Source organism: Leptodactylus fuscus, chromosome 1 (assembly GCF_031893055.1).
Source record: "Leptodactylus fuscus isolate aLepFus1 chromosome 1, aLepFus1.hap2, whole genome shotgun sequence".
NCBI lineage: Eukaryota > Metazoa > Chordata > Amphibia > Anura > Leptodactylidae > Leptodactylus > Leptodactylus fuscus.
In genome coordinates this window covers 343,163,608-343,182,290 of record NC_134265.1, presented here as the reverse complement: position 1 = coordinate 343,182,290, position 18,683 = coordinate 343,163,608, and the positions used below count along the sequence as shown (strand labels likewise).

The following is an 18,683-nucleotide window of genomic DNA, read 5'->3' as shown; positions in this document are numbered from 1 at the left end:
TATGAGGAGATACTGTAGTAATACTGTATGTACCACTGACATATGAGGAGATACTGTAGTAATACTGTACCACTGACATATGAGGAGATACTGTAGTAATACTGTACCACTGACATGAGGAGATACTGTAGTAATACTGCATGTACCACTGACATATGTTGAGATACTGTAGTAATACTGTATGTACCACTGACATATGATGAGATACTGTAGTAATACTGTATGTACCACTGACATATGATGAGATACTGTAGTAATACTGTATGTACCACTGACATGAGGAGATACTGTAGTAATACTGTATGTACCACTGACATATGATACTGTAGTAATACTGTATGTACCACTGACATATGAGGAGATACTGTAGTAATACTGTATGTACCACTGACATGAGGAGATACTGTAGTAATACTGTATGTACCACTGACATATGATGAAATACTGTAGTAATACTGTTTATGGGCTGTTCCTGTTCAGTTTACCCAGGGATGCATCACACAGGTCATGCCGTTTTTTTGGCCTTTCTAGAGAGGCTTCTACACAGATATAAACACACGCTCTATGGTGTGGCTATAAAGAACACTGAACTACTCCTACTTTGTTACCCTTTGTTGTTTCACTGTTGGATCCTGCAAGATGTTGGTGTTCTCTTTAAAAGTTTTAATACACTGCGATTGAACATAAATAAAGATATGTGCGTGTTCTTCCATTTGCGGTTGAGATGTGGGCAAGGAAGTTTTGGAGAGAAGGGCCTAGTTTTAGGAGAGTAATACTTTCACTTACTTTGGGTTTTTTGGCATTTCATTCTGAGCCTTTATTCTTTACATTTTTGATCCTATGTTGTTAGAAGCTTGCCGATTGCCATGGGTCTGGCTACACATTGTATGTAGTGGGGGTGAAGTAACCCAGAAGAGGACTTGGTACTACGTTGCAGGTTTCCAGACATATCCGTAAATCCCCTCACTTAAAGTGTAAGACTGTATGAAATAATGGGACCATACCTGCGTATTCATAAAACCATTCTAGGCACCTCTTGCTTGAAAAAACTTCGTCCTCTGCTCTTATTCTGGAAGAGTCGTATTTCTTATACATTCTTCAAGGTAAAAGGTAGAGGGAGATGATGTTAGCTAGGGGGCTGCTTTTGGCTAGCATTTCTCTTATTTATTCTTAAGGCCTGCTTTCTCCTTTAACTGACCACACAGGTTTCTACGGCTGCAAAACCCACAATGGTGCGAATTTTGAACCAGCAAGTAAAACAAGCCAGTTACTAAGGCTCTAGTGACTGCACTGAATGATGGGGGTGTAATGGAAAACCATGGCCAATATTGCATATGACATACAGCAAATGTTTATGGAGTCACCTGAAAAAAAATCATCATCTGCCCAAGTGAACAGACTGACTAGATAAGGGGAACAGCTAGATAGATATATGTTGGTTTTCCAGGATGATAATTCTACAGAATATGTGCATGAAAACTACACATGTAAGCATAACAAAAAAAAAAAAAAAATGCAAATAGTGTTTTATTGCCACCAGTAGGCCACACCTTGCAAATTGCGATCAATGTTAGGTTCAGTAAAACACCTGAGGTCCACAATACAAACCCTGCATATTACATCCACAGGATGAATCTCTGAAATCTGCCTCTATCAAGATCAAACATCTAGTATTTGGATGCAAATTCTGTTCTGAAATCTGCATCTACCCCAGAAACAGACACTGAATTTAATGCATAAGTGTGCACACAGCCTTAGGAGGTGCTATGTGTAGGCATAATAAAAACAAAGAATGCCATAGCGGCAATGGTTGGGATTCCGGTAGTAGTTCTCATAAATAATATCGCTGCTAATCTCCTACCCATCATGTCTGCTTTTCTTAGCCAACAAGTCATCGCCAGCAGTGGGTCTCCTCTTTTTTCGTGGGGGCATGCTTTTAGTAAAGCAGTCTGAGGTACTGCAGGAACGCAGGCTCCCTGGAATAGAATAAGGTACATTAAAACATAAGGAAATATTTTTGTATATGACTTATTTACTATATCTTTACAATCACATGTCCAGAGAACAGATGAATAAAACATGCTAGGTCCCAGTTGTCAAAGATTTGTCCCATCAAAGCATAAGATATAGGGGTTTTCTAGGACTTGCATCCCGATGAGCTCTCCTTAAAATAGGTCACCAATATGTGATCATCGGGGGCCGTGGGTTTACCGCAGATTAGCCAATGGGGATATTCTGCTTATAGTGGTGGGTTCTGAGGCTGAATTACCTGTGGAAGCCACAGGAATAGCTAACATTGACCTATATCGGGCTCAAAATCAGCGCCAAATTCCTCAGTGTGATCATACACTAAGAATAAGGCAATTTTTACCTCAGCAGTAACTACAGGACAGTTAAAAGAAAAAAAAAAAAAACAGTTCAAGCTTTATTTTAAAGGGATCCTATCACTCAGACATGATTTTTTCGAAGTACCACATCGGAATAGCCTTAAGAAAGGCTATTTGTCTCCAACCTTTCGTTGTCTTCTCCTCGTCGCCGTTCGCTTACAATCCCGCTTCTAGTCGGTATGCTAATGAGCTCTCGCAGCACTGGGGGTGGGCCCCAGCACTCAGACAGCACTGGGGGCGTCCCCAATGCTGCGAGAGAACTTTCTCCAGCGCCACCTCCTCTTCTTCTTCAGCAGCGTCATCTTCAGCCTCTTCTTCCAGGTGTGGCTTTTAACTTCTAGGCCTCAGGCAGAGCAGACAGCACATGCCACGAGAAAATGGCCGCTTCCAATACTGTGCAAGCAGCCATTTTCTCGTGGCCTGTGGGCATGCGTAGTCTGCTCTGCCCAAGGCCTAGAAGTTACAAGCCACTGCCGGAAGAAGAGGCTGAAGATGACTAGGAGGCAGCGCTGTAGAGAGTTCTCTCGCAGCATTGGGGACGCACCAGTGCTGTCTGAGCACTGGGGCCCGCCCCCAGTGCTGCGAGAGAGCTCATTGGCATACCGACAAGAACCGGGATCGTAGGCGAACGGCAGCACGGAGAAGACGACGAAAGGTAGGAGACGAATAGGCTATTCCGACGTGGTACTTAGAAAAAAAATCATGTCTGAGTGATAGGATCCCTTTAAACAGTTTCCTATCATATTTCCTGGACAACCCCTCTAATATCAGAAACCAGTAGACTAGTGTGAACAGAATTACGTAAGATTTCCTCAGACTCCTATTAGAATTATATAAATCTCCATTTTTATTCACATGACAGAAAATAGAGTAAGCAGCATCAGAAAAAAGTCAGAAGTCTACCTGTCTGGTGATCGTCTTGACCCACGTCTTCCGTCAAGTTCTGCAAATGGGATATGAAAAGATCACCTAGTAACACATTACACAGACTTTGTTCTCAATGCACATCCATGTGAGCTAGTCCGCAATACACCTGCCGAAGAGGACCGATTACAGGGGCGCCACTAAAACAAAGATCTATAGAAAATAGGATGCAAGATTTATCCTTCTCTCAAGACATCAAAAAGATAAGAAAAATGTAACACAGCCCACATAGGACAGGTCGGTTACTACTAGTCAACTAACCCCCATCATTGCCAAAATGAACACCGTATGAGTACTATGGATGTGTGAACGGGAGTCAATCTGCTTTCAGATAAACTGCATGGAACTTTTGTAAAATATCTTCATGCCAAGATCTTGTTCTTACCAGCCGGTTGAGTGTGTGGTATATCTTGTGAATATTTGCCAGTGTTGATAGATGAGAGTTCAGTTGAAAATCTGTGAAATAAGTAAAACACGATATTTTGGGGTTTTTTGTATGTTCCTTTTCGAGGGCTATATCATTTATATCAGTGGTGCCCAATACGTCGATCACGATCTACCGGTCGATTGCAAAGGAAGTATGGATCAATCGCGTGACTTTTTTTTTTTTTTGTTTGAACCAGTGCAAGAGAGCTGCTGCTCTCCTTGCGCTGGTTCAGACGTCTACGTTACAGCGTAGGCGGCGTTATCACGCCGCCTACGCTGATACGCAGACGTCTACCAGGAGAAGAGGATGCGGCGGCAGTGAGAGCAGCAGCAGCGAGGTCGGCAAGTATGTGACCTTTATGTTTGTTTGTTTGATAATTCCCAATTTGAGCATTCCCAGCAGGTAGCGGCCTATTTACCAACCTCCTCAGACCTGATCACTGCCACCCCCGCTTCCCCTTGTACTATAGGCCGCAGAGGGCGTTCGTGAATAGGCCCAAGCTAGGCCGCGATCCCACTACCGCTATTCTATTTGGGGGGTCTTTTCAGACCCCCGAGTATAATAATCGGAGCCCCAGGGGAGGTGAGAGAACATAACGTTACTTACCTCTCCGGGATCCGATGTCAATCTGACAATGCTGCAGCCCAGGCCCTGCCCACAAGAAGTGACTTGGTCATTTTATAAGTATCTCGCAGCACCCATGATTTATATCATTTGGGTTATTCAACTAATTTCTGGGTCTTTTTTCAGGGACACAGAGCTTTATTTTTGTACATTTTTTTTTTTTTTAAAAAAAGGGAAAAACGTGTCTTTTTATTTTGTATTTTATTTAATAGCTTAAACGTCAAAAGTTTTCTTCTATCACGGTAATTTTTATTTCTGGCCACCAAAAAAAAAAAAAAAAATTAAAAAAATTGTGCCTTACAAAGCATAACAAATCTGCCCCAGTATCTTTATGAAGTAGAACTTGTGGCTTATGTTACCTGTTTCGGCAAGCACTTCTTAGAGAATTTGATGCCTTATACCACAAGGAACTTTAAGACTTGCCTATAAAATGTCAGTCTTGATAAATCTCCCTCTAAGTTTTGAACATTTACACGGATAATAAAACTTCCGACTGCGGCGAATGTAGAGTAAGGTCTCACACGCATGAACAAACTTGGAATACTGTGTGCAAACGGGAAACCATCAGTATCCACAACACTAGTTAAATCTTGCATTGGACGCCATGTAGCTCCTGGTATTATAATGCACCATCACTATATGGAAGCACTATACAGTTGTATGCATGAGCTCTCAGCAGAATGAATATTAACCCCCAACAGTCACATTATAATTGAAAGAATCCTCACGAAATTGTCACCTTTTTATTGCAGATTTTGAATTTATGGCTTAAATATTCTCAGCACATATCTCCGATGCCTTATTTTTGCTTCTTTTTTTTCTGTAAAGTGATTTAGGTGCTGTGCTCAGCATTTACTGCTGCATATAAGGGGATAAATGGCAAGTATTCGTCTAACAATAATGGGGGGGCAGGGAGATATCAGGAACAAACGTCCATGGCACCCCCTACCTTTGGGGTCATCTGAAGTCACAGGTGAATAAAATAATTCTCTCCTCTCCCTACATGCAGATGAAAACAGAACTGCGAATATACAGTACTAGCTTTTACCCGCGACTTCATCTGCGGTGATTTGAGAATTGGGCGGACACAGACGTGTGAAACTGTAAAAGTGCTTTAAAAAGTTTGGTGGGCTAGCAAATGTGATGTGATGTGTTGTATTGTGTATGTCGTGATACAGACAATGTGATGTGTTGTATTGTGTCAGACAATGTGATGTGTTGTATTGTGTCAGACAATGTGGTGTTGTATTGTGTCAGACAATGTGGTGTTGTATTGTGTATGTCGTGATACAATGTGATGTGTTGTATTGTGTCAGACAATGTGATGTGTTGTATTGTGTCAGACAATGTGGTGTTGTATTGTGTATGTCGTGATACAGACAATGTGATGTGTTGTATTGTGTCAGACAATGTGATGTGTTGTATTGTGTATGTCGTGATACAGACAATGTGATGTGTTGTATTGTGTATGTAGTGATACAGACAATGTGATGTGTTGTATTGTGTATGTAGTGATACAGACAGTGTGATGTGTTATATAGTGGAAAGCTATATGTAAATGTGAGTGAGTAGAGTGAGGGCGACTCCTGAGGTGACAGTAAGGAGTGTGCAGGCAGGTTGAGGCAGGAAATGCCAGGCAGTGTGTGTGAGTCTATAGCTGGGGCTAGGAGTCCTGCTTTTGTGAGTCTCCTGCTAGGAAGCCATGTTGTTTAGTGGCACCAAAAGTAGCCTGTGACTCAATCCTAAGGGAAAACTATGTTTGTGGAAAATTGCACGCAAATCCGTCCAGGCGTTTTAGCGTGATTGAGGAACAAACATCCAAACTCACAAACATCCAAACACACAAACTTTCACACTTATAATGTTAGTAGGATGTACCTCTGCTTTAGCCAGTGATAGCTCTAAATCTACAAACAGGATCTGTGTTTTGGTTTAAAGCCAAGATTTTTGGCTTTAAAACAAGACCAAGATCGCGGCTCTGGAGCCCTATGAAGTTAGTGTCCCTGAACACACTGTATTTGGGGTGAATGGTAACGCACTTGCCTTGAGTCCTGCTCATCCGAAACTGTAAGGAACTGAGGGGGGGGGGGGGTAATTCTATTTCTGGTCACTTTAATTAACATTTCATTTGAGGACACCACTTATTAAAGGAACATTCAAATACATTTATATTGAGGGTTTCGCTGTAAGATCGCACGACTAAGTTCAATTCAGGAAACAATCGTCCGAAATATTTCCTGGATTGAATTTGTGTGAATTGATCTCACTGCATCATAGTGAGTTATGAACAAACGGATGACTACTGCACCCAGTGGCGTAACTAGGAATGGCGGGGACCGTGGCGAACTATTGACATGGCCCCTCCCTCCTCCGCATTTCTGCACGCTCTATTAGGTCCCTTAGTGGCCGATGCACACAGTATTATCCCCCATAGTGGCCCCTGCACACAGTAGTATGTCCTTTACTGGCCCCTACACACAGTATTATCCCCCATAGTGGTCCCTGAACACAGTATTATCCCCCATAGTGACCCCTGCACACAGTAGTATGTCCTTTACTGGCCCCTATACACAGTATTATCCCCCATAGTGGCCCCTGCACACAGTATTATCCCCCATAGTGGCCCCTGCACACAGTATTATCCCCCATAGTGGCCCCTGCACACAGTATTATCCCCCATAGTGGCCCCTGCACACAGTATTATCCCCCATAGTGGCCCCTGCACACAGTATTATGTCCCTTAGTGGCCCCTGCACACAGTATTATGTCCCTTAGTGGCCCCTGCACACAGTATTATGTCCCTTAGTGGCCCCTGCACACAGTATTATGTCCCTTAGTGGCCCCTGCACACAGTATTATGTCCCTTAGTGGCCCCTGCACACAGTATTATGTCCCTTAGTGGCCCCTGCACACAGTATTATGTCCCTTAGTGGCCCCTGCACACAGTATTATGTCCCTTAGTGGCCCCTGCACACAGTATTATCCCCCATAGTGGCCCCTGCACACAGTATTATGTCCCTTAGTGGCCCCTGCACACAGAATTATGCCACAGTGGCCCTGCACACAGTAATATGTCCCTTAGTGGGCCCTGCACACAGTATTATAACCCATAGTGACCCCTGCACACAGTATTATAACCCATAGTGACCCCTGCACACAGTATTATAACCCATAGTGACCCCTGCACACAGTATTATAACCCATAGTGACCCCTGCACACAGTATTATACCCCATAGTGTCCCCTGCACACAGTATTATGTCCCATAGTGGCCCCTGCACACACTATTATGTCCTTTAGTGGCCCCTACTTCAATGACGTTGGACGTCACATGACCCAGGACGCAGGCTGGGTTCATGTGACGTCAGACAACTAGGCCTGAAGCCTGCCCGGATCGTGGAGAAGTAAGTAACAGTGTTTTTTATGTTTGTTACCTCTCTCCAGACAGGATCGGTAAGTTAATAGGGCCAGTTACTAGCTGGAGTAACTCCAGCTGGTAACGGCCTATAAAGAAAAACGCAGTGGTAGTCGCTGGGCCCCTAATGTCCCCGGGCCCTGTGGCAGCCGCTATCACGCTAGTTACACCACTCACTGCGATGTACTCACAGATTTAGGTCAGGCCAGTACTGTAGCAATCTGGCTATTCAGGACAGTCTGGGTCACAGCACACTCTGATACAGCAAGTTCAATTCACAAAGCCATGTTCAATGCAGGGAATATGCTGGGAGTAGCAGACAGCAAGGACACGGCCCTTTGACAATGGGAATAGTTGTATCCATTTGTCAACACAGTCAAACTTCTAGAGGAACACTACAATACTGTTACATAAAAAGGTGAAAAGAGGCTTCAAAATGATCTGAAGTATTCAGTAACAGACATGTCAGAAAGGGGTGACTTTAAAGGATATAGTTAAGACAACAATCAGGACTGGTTTTGGATTATCTTCATATTTCTTTAAAAAAAAAAAAAATTATATATATTGGGTCAAATTTCACCAGCGGCCATGTCTAACACAGAATTGCCTGATGTAGCAGAGCTGAGGCAGCGCGGTACCACAGCTTGCTCTGCTCTCCATACAGATGTGCAGCTGGGGCTGCTGCGCATATGCACAGATGTAGAAGAGCCAACACGCGGACACAGGCGGATCACCGCCAACCACATTTGGCTAATAACTAGCGGCTCATCGCCAACAACAACCTGCAGACGAAGTCGCAGGCAGAAGCTACTTATTAATAAAATCCATACTAGAAAGCCTTAAATTGGACAACTGCCTCTCAAACTGAAGGAGCTGTGAAGCCCCAGACAGATTTAGGCCATGTTCACATCTTTGTTGGAGGTTCCACAAAAATCACAGACAAAGCTGGCATTCTATGTTATTTCTTCTGGCAAAATAAACATCATGGCAGAAACCCAATGGGCCCCATTACAGTTAATGGGGACCACTGGGATGTGTTTGTGACAGAATTTCCATTTTTCTCATCCTATAAAGGAACAGAAAAGATAAAGTCCCAACGGAGATGTGAGCTCAGCCCTATCTCACTCCCACTGAAAACAATCAGCTAAGCATCTACCTAGGGAAAAACACATACACATAGAGCTCCTGCAAATGTATCTAGTGCAAGCCCTGCCTAAAGGGATAAGGGGGCTCACAAGGAAATTAAAAAATAAAAACCCTCTCTATGTATGTTCAACATGCAACCATATAGAGGACAGTCCTGCAAGAGTACATAAAGATGGTAGGATTTTACTTGATGTACAGAAGTTGTAGTCCGGTGCAACTTTAATGCAACCTAGTGTCTGACTGCAATGGGAGCTGAGTTGCAGTACAGACACCCAGCCACTATAGGCGCTGCTGGTCCCATGAACACTCTGGTACCCAGACCAGACGTACCTCCTAACTCTGATCAATGCAGGAGCCGACTGTCAGACCCCCACTGATCAGATATTTATGGTTTGTCCAAAGTATAGCCTACAAATAAAAAAAAAAAAAAAAAAAAAAAAAAAAAAACCTGTTTATGCTGAACATATTGTGTGACTCAATGCATTTGTATAGTGGTACAAAAATAGCATTTGCAATACTCAACTTATGTCTTCCCTGTTGAATATTTTCATCTATTCGTCAGATAGTGTGGCATGCCTGGCCAAATTTGACTGATCCTTTGCCATACTGTGCAGGTTTAGATACTCTCCAATTCTATCTGCTACGGCAGGGCAATTTTTCACTAAGAAAAAAAAAAATCTTAACTTTCAAGCTTTCAAATTTTCACTTAAAGGGGTTCTCCCCATCTTCCTCCCTCAGCAACTTTTCCTGCTCTTTCTTGTTCTCACTTCCTGTATACTTCAGCAAGCTCGGGGGAGGCGGCTTTGACTGTTTGACGAACAAAACACTATGAAGTTTCACAATATAGACTTTGCCTTTACCATGAGAGATTATTATGGTTACTAGAAATCTAATTAAATGTAGATCAAATAATATGCAATGTAAATGCCTATTACATTACACAGCTTTTGTACAGAACTCTTATGCTTCTAGACAGAAAGGACTCAGTTTACGTAGAGAGATAACAGACTGTCTGAGCTTTTATCAGCAAAATCAATAGGATTCCCTTATTGTCTGGCCCACAGAGCTGCAGATAACAGTGAGAGCAATTAACAACCCACCCCATCCCATTCCAATAGGAGCAGAGGCTAACAATACGTCCTGCTTATCATATAGGTTGTGCTGTATGGAAACAATGTGCAAACAATGAGAAAATTTCACACAGCAGGCAAACAAAGCAGTATGTATTTCGGAAAACTACTGAATATACGTAAGCCAGCAGTATTCCAACAAATTTTTAAAAATTATTTAATATTGATGTTAGTGGGCCTAAAACCATAAACCAGTACTCACCTATACCCAGGCCCCTGTCTCCAGCGGTGACAGGTTAGGTTGTTTGCAAATAGGTCCCTCAGTGGTTGGTGCCTGGTGACAGCTGCAGCCGATCACAGGCCTCAGTGATCGCCAGTATGTCACAGCCATCATACATTTTGTGAAGAGGTCACTGCAGAGGTCTATGACTGGCTGCAGAGGTCCCCCTTGCACAAACAGGACATCATTTGTGGCATCAACCAGGGGACCTGTATACAGAAGAATGGAGCTCCTGCTGCTGCAAATGGAGGCCCTGAAGAATCAAGTACCCATTTGTTATACTTATAGGCCCAATGGCAGTCATTTTAAATAAAAACAGTTTCAAAAAAATACTAAAAAAAAGTTGATTGAGTTGGCATGAGGAAAGGGGTAGTCGACATATCTGATGCAGGCCCCCTAATCCTACCACCCATCTATTGCCTGCAGTGAAGAAACTGGTGACGATAGTTACAGTGGGAGAGAGAAGCCAGCATAGAAGATATCATACTCCATGACTGGGCTAACTGCGATTTCATAAATCCGATAATCTAAATCCCAGTTCTTTGAAATCGCAAAATAATAAAATTAGTTCATGTAATTGCCTATTTACTGCAGACAAATCCAAAACTTACACTATGTGATCAAAAGTATCCAGACACCCCCAAAAACATACGCTTTTCATATTAGGTGCATTGTGCTGCCCCCTACTGCCAGGTCCTCCATATCAGCGACCTCAGTAGACATTAGACATTGTGAGAGAGCAGAATGGGGCGCTCCGCGGAACTCACGGACTTTGGACGTGGTCAGGTGATTGGGTGCCACACATCACGCAGGTCAATGCCAAACGACGCCTCGCTCGGTGTAAGGAGCGTAAACATTGGACAATTGAACAGTGGAAAAACATTGTGTGGAGTGACGAATCACGGTACATGATGTGGCGATCCGATGGCAGGGTGTGGGTATGGCGAATGCCCGGTGAACGTCATCTGCCAGCGTGTGTAGTGCCAACAGTAAAATTCGGAGGCGGTGGTGTTATGGTGTTTTTCATGGAGGGGGCTTGCACCCCTTATTGTTTTGCGTGGCACTATCACAGCACAGGCCTACATTGATGTATTAAACACCTTCTTGCTTCCCACTGTTGAAGAGCAATTCGGGGATGGCGATTGCATCTTACAACACGATGGAGCACCTGTTCATACTGCACGGCCTGTGGCGGAGTGGTTACACCACAATAACATCTCTGTAATGGACTGGCCTGCACACAGTCCTGACTTGAATCCTATAGAACACCTTTGGGATGTTTTGGAACGCCGACTTGGTGCCAGGCCTCACCGACCTACATGGATACCTCTCCTCAGTGCAGCACTCCGTGAAGAATGGGCTGCCATTCCCCAAGAAACCTTCCAGCACCTGATTGACCGTCTGCCTGCGAGAGTGGAAGCCGTCATCAAGGCTAAGGGTGGGCCAACACCATATTGTATCCAGCATTACCCATGGAGGCGCCACCAACTTGTAAGTCATTAGCAGCCAGGCGTCCGGATACTTTTGATCACATAGTGTAGATAAAGAAGGCACATTTGTATACAGATTACTTAGCACCATGGTAAAGGAGAGGAAGTTCAGTTTCTGGCTGATGATATCACAAGTACTGATAACATAAAATGTGATAGGAAATGTTGGGGGGGGGGGTAAATTCTACCTCCAGATAAGATCAACGGACCCAGTTATAAGATGCTCTTATTAAAGCAGCAGTGACCTTCTCTGTAGCACAGACCCTGAGACTCAACAACACAGTGGGGCAAATTCATCATTCCCTCTATGCAAGATGGCGTAGGGTGCTGGATATTGTGGAACACGCTTGGTGTGAGGCTCTTTTGTGCACCTAAAACCTGATTCTGTGCTTCTCCTGCAATATTCTGCAAATGTGAGTGGTGCTAAAGAGGGATCAGGGAGGGAGCAGGTGTCCGCACCTTGGTCCAACAGATTTATTATATCTCCTATCAGTTCCTAACTGGTGTAGATTTCCATTCTGGCACGGGGAGGCCGCAGCCTTTTCATAAATCTATCAGTCCCAGTTTATCAAGACTGGCGTACAATATGCCAGTTTTAATATGTTTGCCCTGGTTTATTTAGGGCTACCGAGAGGAAAAAAAAAAAAAAGCTTGTGCAGCTTCTTCTCCTGTAAAGGTGATGTGTACAGAAATAGAAACCTCTGCCATCGCTGAACTGGCAGGGTAACAGAGTATTTCAATCCTGTAGCTCCCCCCTGTGGTAGTGTCGAAATCTAACCTGTAACTGTAGTTTATCTGTATAATACTATACTCTCCCATCACATATTGCCATTATAAATGGAAGGTTTTATGAAGACAGCGCACCGCCCAAGTGCTGCACTCTGAAAGTAGTGGTCTTTGAGAAACCCCTTTAATGGTCCGTACATGAACCCAGTGATCCCCTTTAGGCACCTAGAAGACGGTGAATGCCTTCTTTAAGTACGGCACTTGTATTCCTTCTAAACAGTTGGCATTCTTATCCTTGAACAAATACCCTGATCTCAGAAATGACTGTCTGTTTAACTTGGCCTCACAACACAAACCCCCGAGACAAGCTTCATTATCACAATATGTCTTCTGAAACAAGTTACGCTCAGACGTTTTGCCACCAGAAAAATTTTAAAGGAAAAAGAAAAAAAAAATTGGAGTTTTTTCATTGCTGCACAAGAAAATAGATGGTATGCTGTGCTCTAGTGAACTTATAGCACGGCCACAAGGCACGTAAAGTAATTCATTGCGGACTCCGCAGTCAATCCATAGCCAAAGCCACATCTCAGGCCTAGTTTACATCTGCACACGGGACCGCCTGAACGGAAACCTAATCCGCATAAAAAAAGATATTACCTTAGGAAACAAACGGCCCCATAGACTATAATGGGGTTCATGTGGTTCAAGCACAAAAAACACGGAGAGAATAGCACGGCTTGCATCTTTCATGCGGGGGGGGTGTTGGACGGTATCCCCGAACACAGATTCACAGTAGCCGTAGTAGAAGTAGCATGCTACTGTGCATGCGCCCAGGCCATTTTTTTTAAGCAATGTCAGTTCGCGAGCGCCAGAGGAGGATGGGACCTGAGGACATCGCAGGAAGAGGAGGCGTGGATGAAGAAGACGGCGCACCCTGAATGCCCGCCCAGCGTGCAGGTTCGGTAAGTTTATCACACTCTGTTTTAGGGTTTTATTTTAAAACGGGGGGGGGGGGGGGGGGGAGTAGTTTAATATAACATTTACGGTGCCTGAATAGCCTTTTTAAAGGCTATTCACGCATATGTGGGGCTCTATCAGCATGATTTTGCTGATAGGTTTTCTTAAAGGGGCTCTGTCACTTCTCCTGAAATATCCATTTTACTAAACACTTCCCATAATATAATCCTGCAGCATTTTTTCTTAGAACTGTTGTGCCGTTCCTGTTATTCCTCCTAGAAAAAAAAAAAAAAAAAACCGCATATATTGACAACTGGGTGTTATCAGTTAGGGGCGTGCCCTTGTACCCTCTAAGGGGGCATTCACACTGAGTAAAGTGGCACTGATTCTGGCACGATAACTCGCAGTAGAATCAGCATTGGAAAAAAAAAAAAAAAAAAACGACTGCCATTGACTTCAATGGGTTCCATTTTCCGCACAGAACACATCGAAATCAACGGGAGGCTTTTTAACCCATTGATTTCAAAGTGCTCCGCGCAGAAAACAGAACGGATTCTTTTTTCAGCGCTGATTCTGCTGCGAGTTATCGTGCCAGAATCAGCGCCACTTTACACTGATCAGTGCTGACAGTGTTAGATTGTGTAGGGGGTTGTCCGAGGACTGTTACTTTACTTACCTGTCCAGTGTTATTGCAGCTGATGCCCCCCAGGGGTTTCAGCTATGTCATGACCCCTGGGTCATGTGATCTGAAGCAACATTCAACCTCTGGGGGTCACCTGTGAAATCAGTGGAAGAAGAGGCCAAAGGCCGCTATGGATCACATAACCCGGCGGTCGTGATGTGGCTGGAACCTCCAGGTCCATTGGCTGCAAGAACCTGGGACAGGTAAGTAAATTAACAGTCCCCAGACAACCCCTTTAACAAGGTGGGAATGATAACAGCCGCGGTCAGTCACATGCAGTAAAGATCCTCTAATTCGTTAAAAAAAAACTAAAGCAACTATGTAACAAACCATACAGCCAATTTACTATACAATGTTAATAATTGATGTTAATGTGATTAAAAAATAATTATCCGTTTTATTTTATAGCCAGAATCAGCAACTTTTGGCCAGCCAAAAAAAGTTTCCAACTGACCCCACAGTCCTGAGCGATCTCCTCTATTGCCTCTTAAAGAGAACCTTCCCCCCACCAATACAAGTTCTTAGCATCTGATAATAGGCGCTGCTCCACTGATTCCGGCACGAACAGGTAGTTTTGGTGCCTGATGTGCTATTTAAGCTCTGTAATGACAGGTGGGCGGTGTCAGGCAAGGAGGTGTAAATCAGAGCTCCAATCAGAGGCAGCCAGTGTCAGAGTTCAGAGTCACACCCCATGTCTGCTCCTGCCTGACCCCACCCTCCTGACAGAGACTAAATAGCATATCAGGCACCAAAACTAACTGCATAGATTGCTCAGGAACGGTGGGGGCTAGATCAGATGAGTAAAGCAGCAGATATTAAACAATATAAAGAACTGGACTTGTTGGAAGTGGTGAAAGGTCCTCTTAAAGACCTGGCAGAACCTTGTCTTAGACATGTCAGTCACAAAAAACAGATCGGCGGACTGCTACAATGGCGGTCACGCATGAAGCCCAACAGACCCCATTAATTATAAATCGGATCCATTGGGTATCCATTAGAGATGAGCGAGTACTATTCGAAACGTCCGTTTCAAATAGCACGCACCCATAGGAATTAATGGAAGCGGCCGGCGCACAGACTTTGCCGGCGGCAAGCTGCTTAACCCCCTGCGTGCTGGCTGCATCCATTCATTCATTCCTATGGGTGCGTGCTAATCGAAACGGCCGTTTCGAATAGCACTCGCTCATCTCTAATGGATCCATGGAAATTTTTGATGCACATCGCAACGAAGTCTCCAAACAGCAGTGATAAAAAATAAAAAAAAAAGTTAAAAACAAAATATTGCCTAGTATGCTAATACTATAGATGAATCTATACTTTACCATAATAGGCAGACCCCTACATATACCATAATGGACAGGCACCTATAGAAGTAGACACTGCCTAGTATACTAGTACTATAGGTGATGCTACATTTTACTATAATAGGCAGATTCCTACACATACCAGAATGGACAGGAACCTATATAAGTAGACACTGCCTAGTATACTAGTACTATAGGTGACGCTACATTTACCATAATAGGCAGACCCCTACATATACCAGAATGGACAGGTACCTATAGAAGTAGACACTGCCTAGTATACTAATACTATAGGTGACGCTACATTTAACCATAATAGGCAGACCCCTACACATACCATAATGGACAGGCACCTATACAAGTAGACACTGCCTAGTATACTAATACTATAGGGGACGCTACATTTTACCATGTTAGGCAGACCCCTATAAATACCATAATGGACAGGCACCTATACAAGTAGACACTGCCTAGTATACTAATACTATAGGGGACGCTACATTTTACCATGTTAGGCAGACCCCTATAAATACCATAATGGACAGGTACCTATAGAAGTAGACACTGCCTAGTATACTAATACTATAGGTGACGCTACATTTTACCATGTTAGGCAGACCCCTATAAATACCATAATGGACAGGCACCTATACAAGTAGACACTGCCTAGTATACTAATACTATAGGTGACGCTACATTTAACCATAATAGGCAGACCCCTACACATACCATAATGGACAGGCACCTATACAAGTAGACACTGCCTAGTATACTAATACTATAGGGGACGCTACATTTTACCATGTTAGGCAGACCCCTATAAATACCATAATGGACAGGTACCTATAGAAGTAGACACTGCCTAGTATACTAATACTATAGGTGACGCTACATTTTACCATGTTAGGCAGACCCCTATAAATACCATAATGGACAGGCACCTATACAAGTAGACACTGCCTAGTATACTAATACTATAGGTGACGCTACATTTAACCATAATAGGCAGACCCCTACACATACCATAATGGACAGGCACCTATACAAGTAGACACTGCCTAGTATACTAATACTATAGGGGACGCTACATTTTACCATGTTAGGCAGACCCCTATAAATACCATAATGGACAGGCACCTATACAAGTAGACACTGCCTAGTATACTAATACTATAGGGGACGCTACATTTTACCATGTTAGGCAGACCCCTATAAATACCATAATGGACAGGTACATGTATAAGTAGACACTGCCTACTATAGGTGACGCTGCATTTTACCATAATAGGCAGACCCCTATAAATACCATAATGGACAGGTACATGTATAAGTAGACATCTATAGGTGACGCTTCACTTTACCATAATGCACAGCCCCCTATACCTATATACCCTGCCTTCCTATACCCGCCCTGGGCACATACCCTCCTTACCTTTGGCAATACGCCATGTACTAGTGAGATATTCTGAGAAGTGTGATTCTTTACTCACACCTACCGATGGCTCCAAAATCTCTTTGTCGCCAAGGGCGGGGTTAAATAGTGGCAAAAACCAATGGCGTGTCTCCTGTCAGTATGTCATATATGTAGAAATCCACCCCACACACACAGAGCAGTGACATGTGCCCCACTTAGGGGCACCACCACTAATACCCCTACCCCAGTGTACAGCCCCCTCTCTACAGCTCCTGCCTATATACACCAGCTGTGTCCTGACAACATCAATAACGTCTGCGGTACCTGCCTGCGCACAAAGGAATACAAGCAGCGGCCAGACAATCGCAGCTGTCACTGCCCCGCCACTAGGCGGCAGCACTGAGCCCGGAACCCGCACTAGGACTCCCTACAGCTTACAGTGTACCCCAAAGGCTGGCAGAGCCGAGCTTATATCCCACAGGGGTGGGGGGGAGAAGGAGGTCTGTCTCGGAGAGGGGGAGGGAGCGCCAGACGATGATGGCGGCCGCTATTATTACGCAGCAGCACAATGCCCCTATTGCCCCAGCGCTTACAGCTAGGGGGCGCCACCTATATGACATATGACGCACACTGACCCTCCACAGCCGGAGCAGCCTCCGCCTCCTCCGGGCACCTTCTCCGGCGAGAACAGGTGGAGCAGCCCCGGCCGCGGCCTGTACTTACTGACAGCATCCGAGTGCATTTTCGTGTGACGCAGACAGACAGGCACTAGCAGCCCGGTCCCCCGCTTCAGCTACTCCGACCCGCACTCACTTCTCAGGGCACAAGCACTCTGCTCAGCCACGCCCACGGCTACACACATTGAAAGTGATTTCCCGAATACACACCCCTCTAAGACGATGATTGGTTCGGCCCTGGAAATGGGCGGGAGTTAGAGGTTGCGGGTGCTTGGGGTGGGTTTTTATAGGTCTGGAGAGGTGGGTCGTACATGACGTCATACCTAGTTGGGTTCCCAGGCCACGCCCACAAATAGACAGGCGTCTGTGTACCAAGTGATTGTTTGTGTCCTGAGGGCTCTTTGTCCGTGACGTCATAAGCATGTAGAGGCAGTGTATGACTCTATAGTGTGACGTGTGAGGACAGGAAGGCTGCCCCCTATGGCGTAGTTTCATCATTCACTTCCAGCCAGGGTGACAATTATCACACGGGAACCATTTTATTAATTTCCCTGACAAATTACAATTTATTGTTGATTAGAATTAGTTCTTAATTTGGAAAACGTAGTTTAATATCCAATATGTAAACGGGCCCCAAGTCCAAGTTCTCTATAGAAAAGTGGGGATTTCCATCAGAAAATGGTACCATTGGTGTGTTAAAGGGGTCGGCCACATACAGACCAATAGTGACAAACAAATGTACAACAAAAAGAGATACAATGTTCCAATATACTTTCTGTATCAATTCCGCACAGTTTTCTAGATTTCGGCTTGTTGTCCTTCATTCTGTTACTTCTAGTGGATATAATTCTGACCATGGTCAAGTGATTTACGGTCCATGGTCATGTGATGAGCACACGCGTGCACAGCTCGTTACCAGGCACATGTCTGATTATTGTGCTGTGACTGTAACGAGCTGCGCACCTATGATGTCAATTACAGGCTGACCTCATCTTTATAAGTGGGTGAACTTGCACAATTGGTGGCTGACAAAATACTTTTTTCCCTACTGTACCATTAGAGCAAGTAAGTGAACCCCAGTAGGTAAGGGGCCCATTATTAGACCTAGTTCACATCTGCACTGATGCCATTCCATTCCCCTATTCGCATTGTAGTGGCTGA

The 18,683-nt window shown here is 44.2% G+C and overlaps 1 protein-coding gene across 1 annotated transcript in view; it reads right to left on the bottom strand.

Moving 5' to 3' along the window:
- DCUN1D4 (defective in cullin neddylation 1 domain containing 4) overlaps nt 1–17,704 on the bottom strand; it is a 30,907-nt gene extending 13,203 nt beyond the window's left edge. Inside the window, exons 1-5 of the mRNA XM_075261621.1 lie at nt 17,569–17,704; nt 3,697–3,767; nt 3,291–3,330; nt 1,862–1,976; nt 1,005–1,096 (exon numbers count right to left, since the gene is read on the bottom strand). Coding sequence (XP_075117722.1) covers nt 1,005–1,096; nt 1,862–1,976; nt 3,291–3,330; nt 3,697–3,767; nt 17,569–17,587 — 337 coding nt within the window. The 5' untranslated portion in view covers nt 17,588–17,704. The remainder of the gene's footprint in view (nt 1–1,004; nt 1,097–1,861; nt 1,977–3,290; nt 3,331–3,696; nt 3,768–17,568) is intronic.
- Nucleotides 17,705–18,683: the final 979 nt, after the last annotated feature.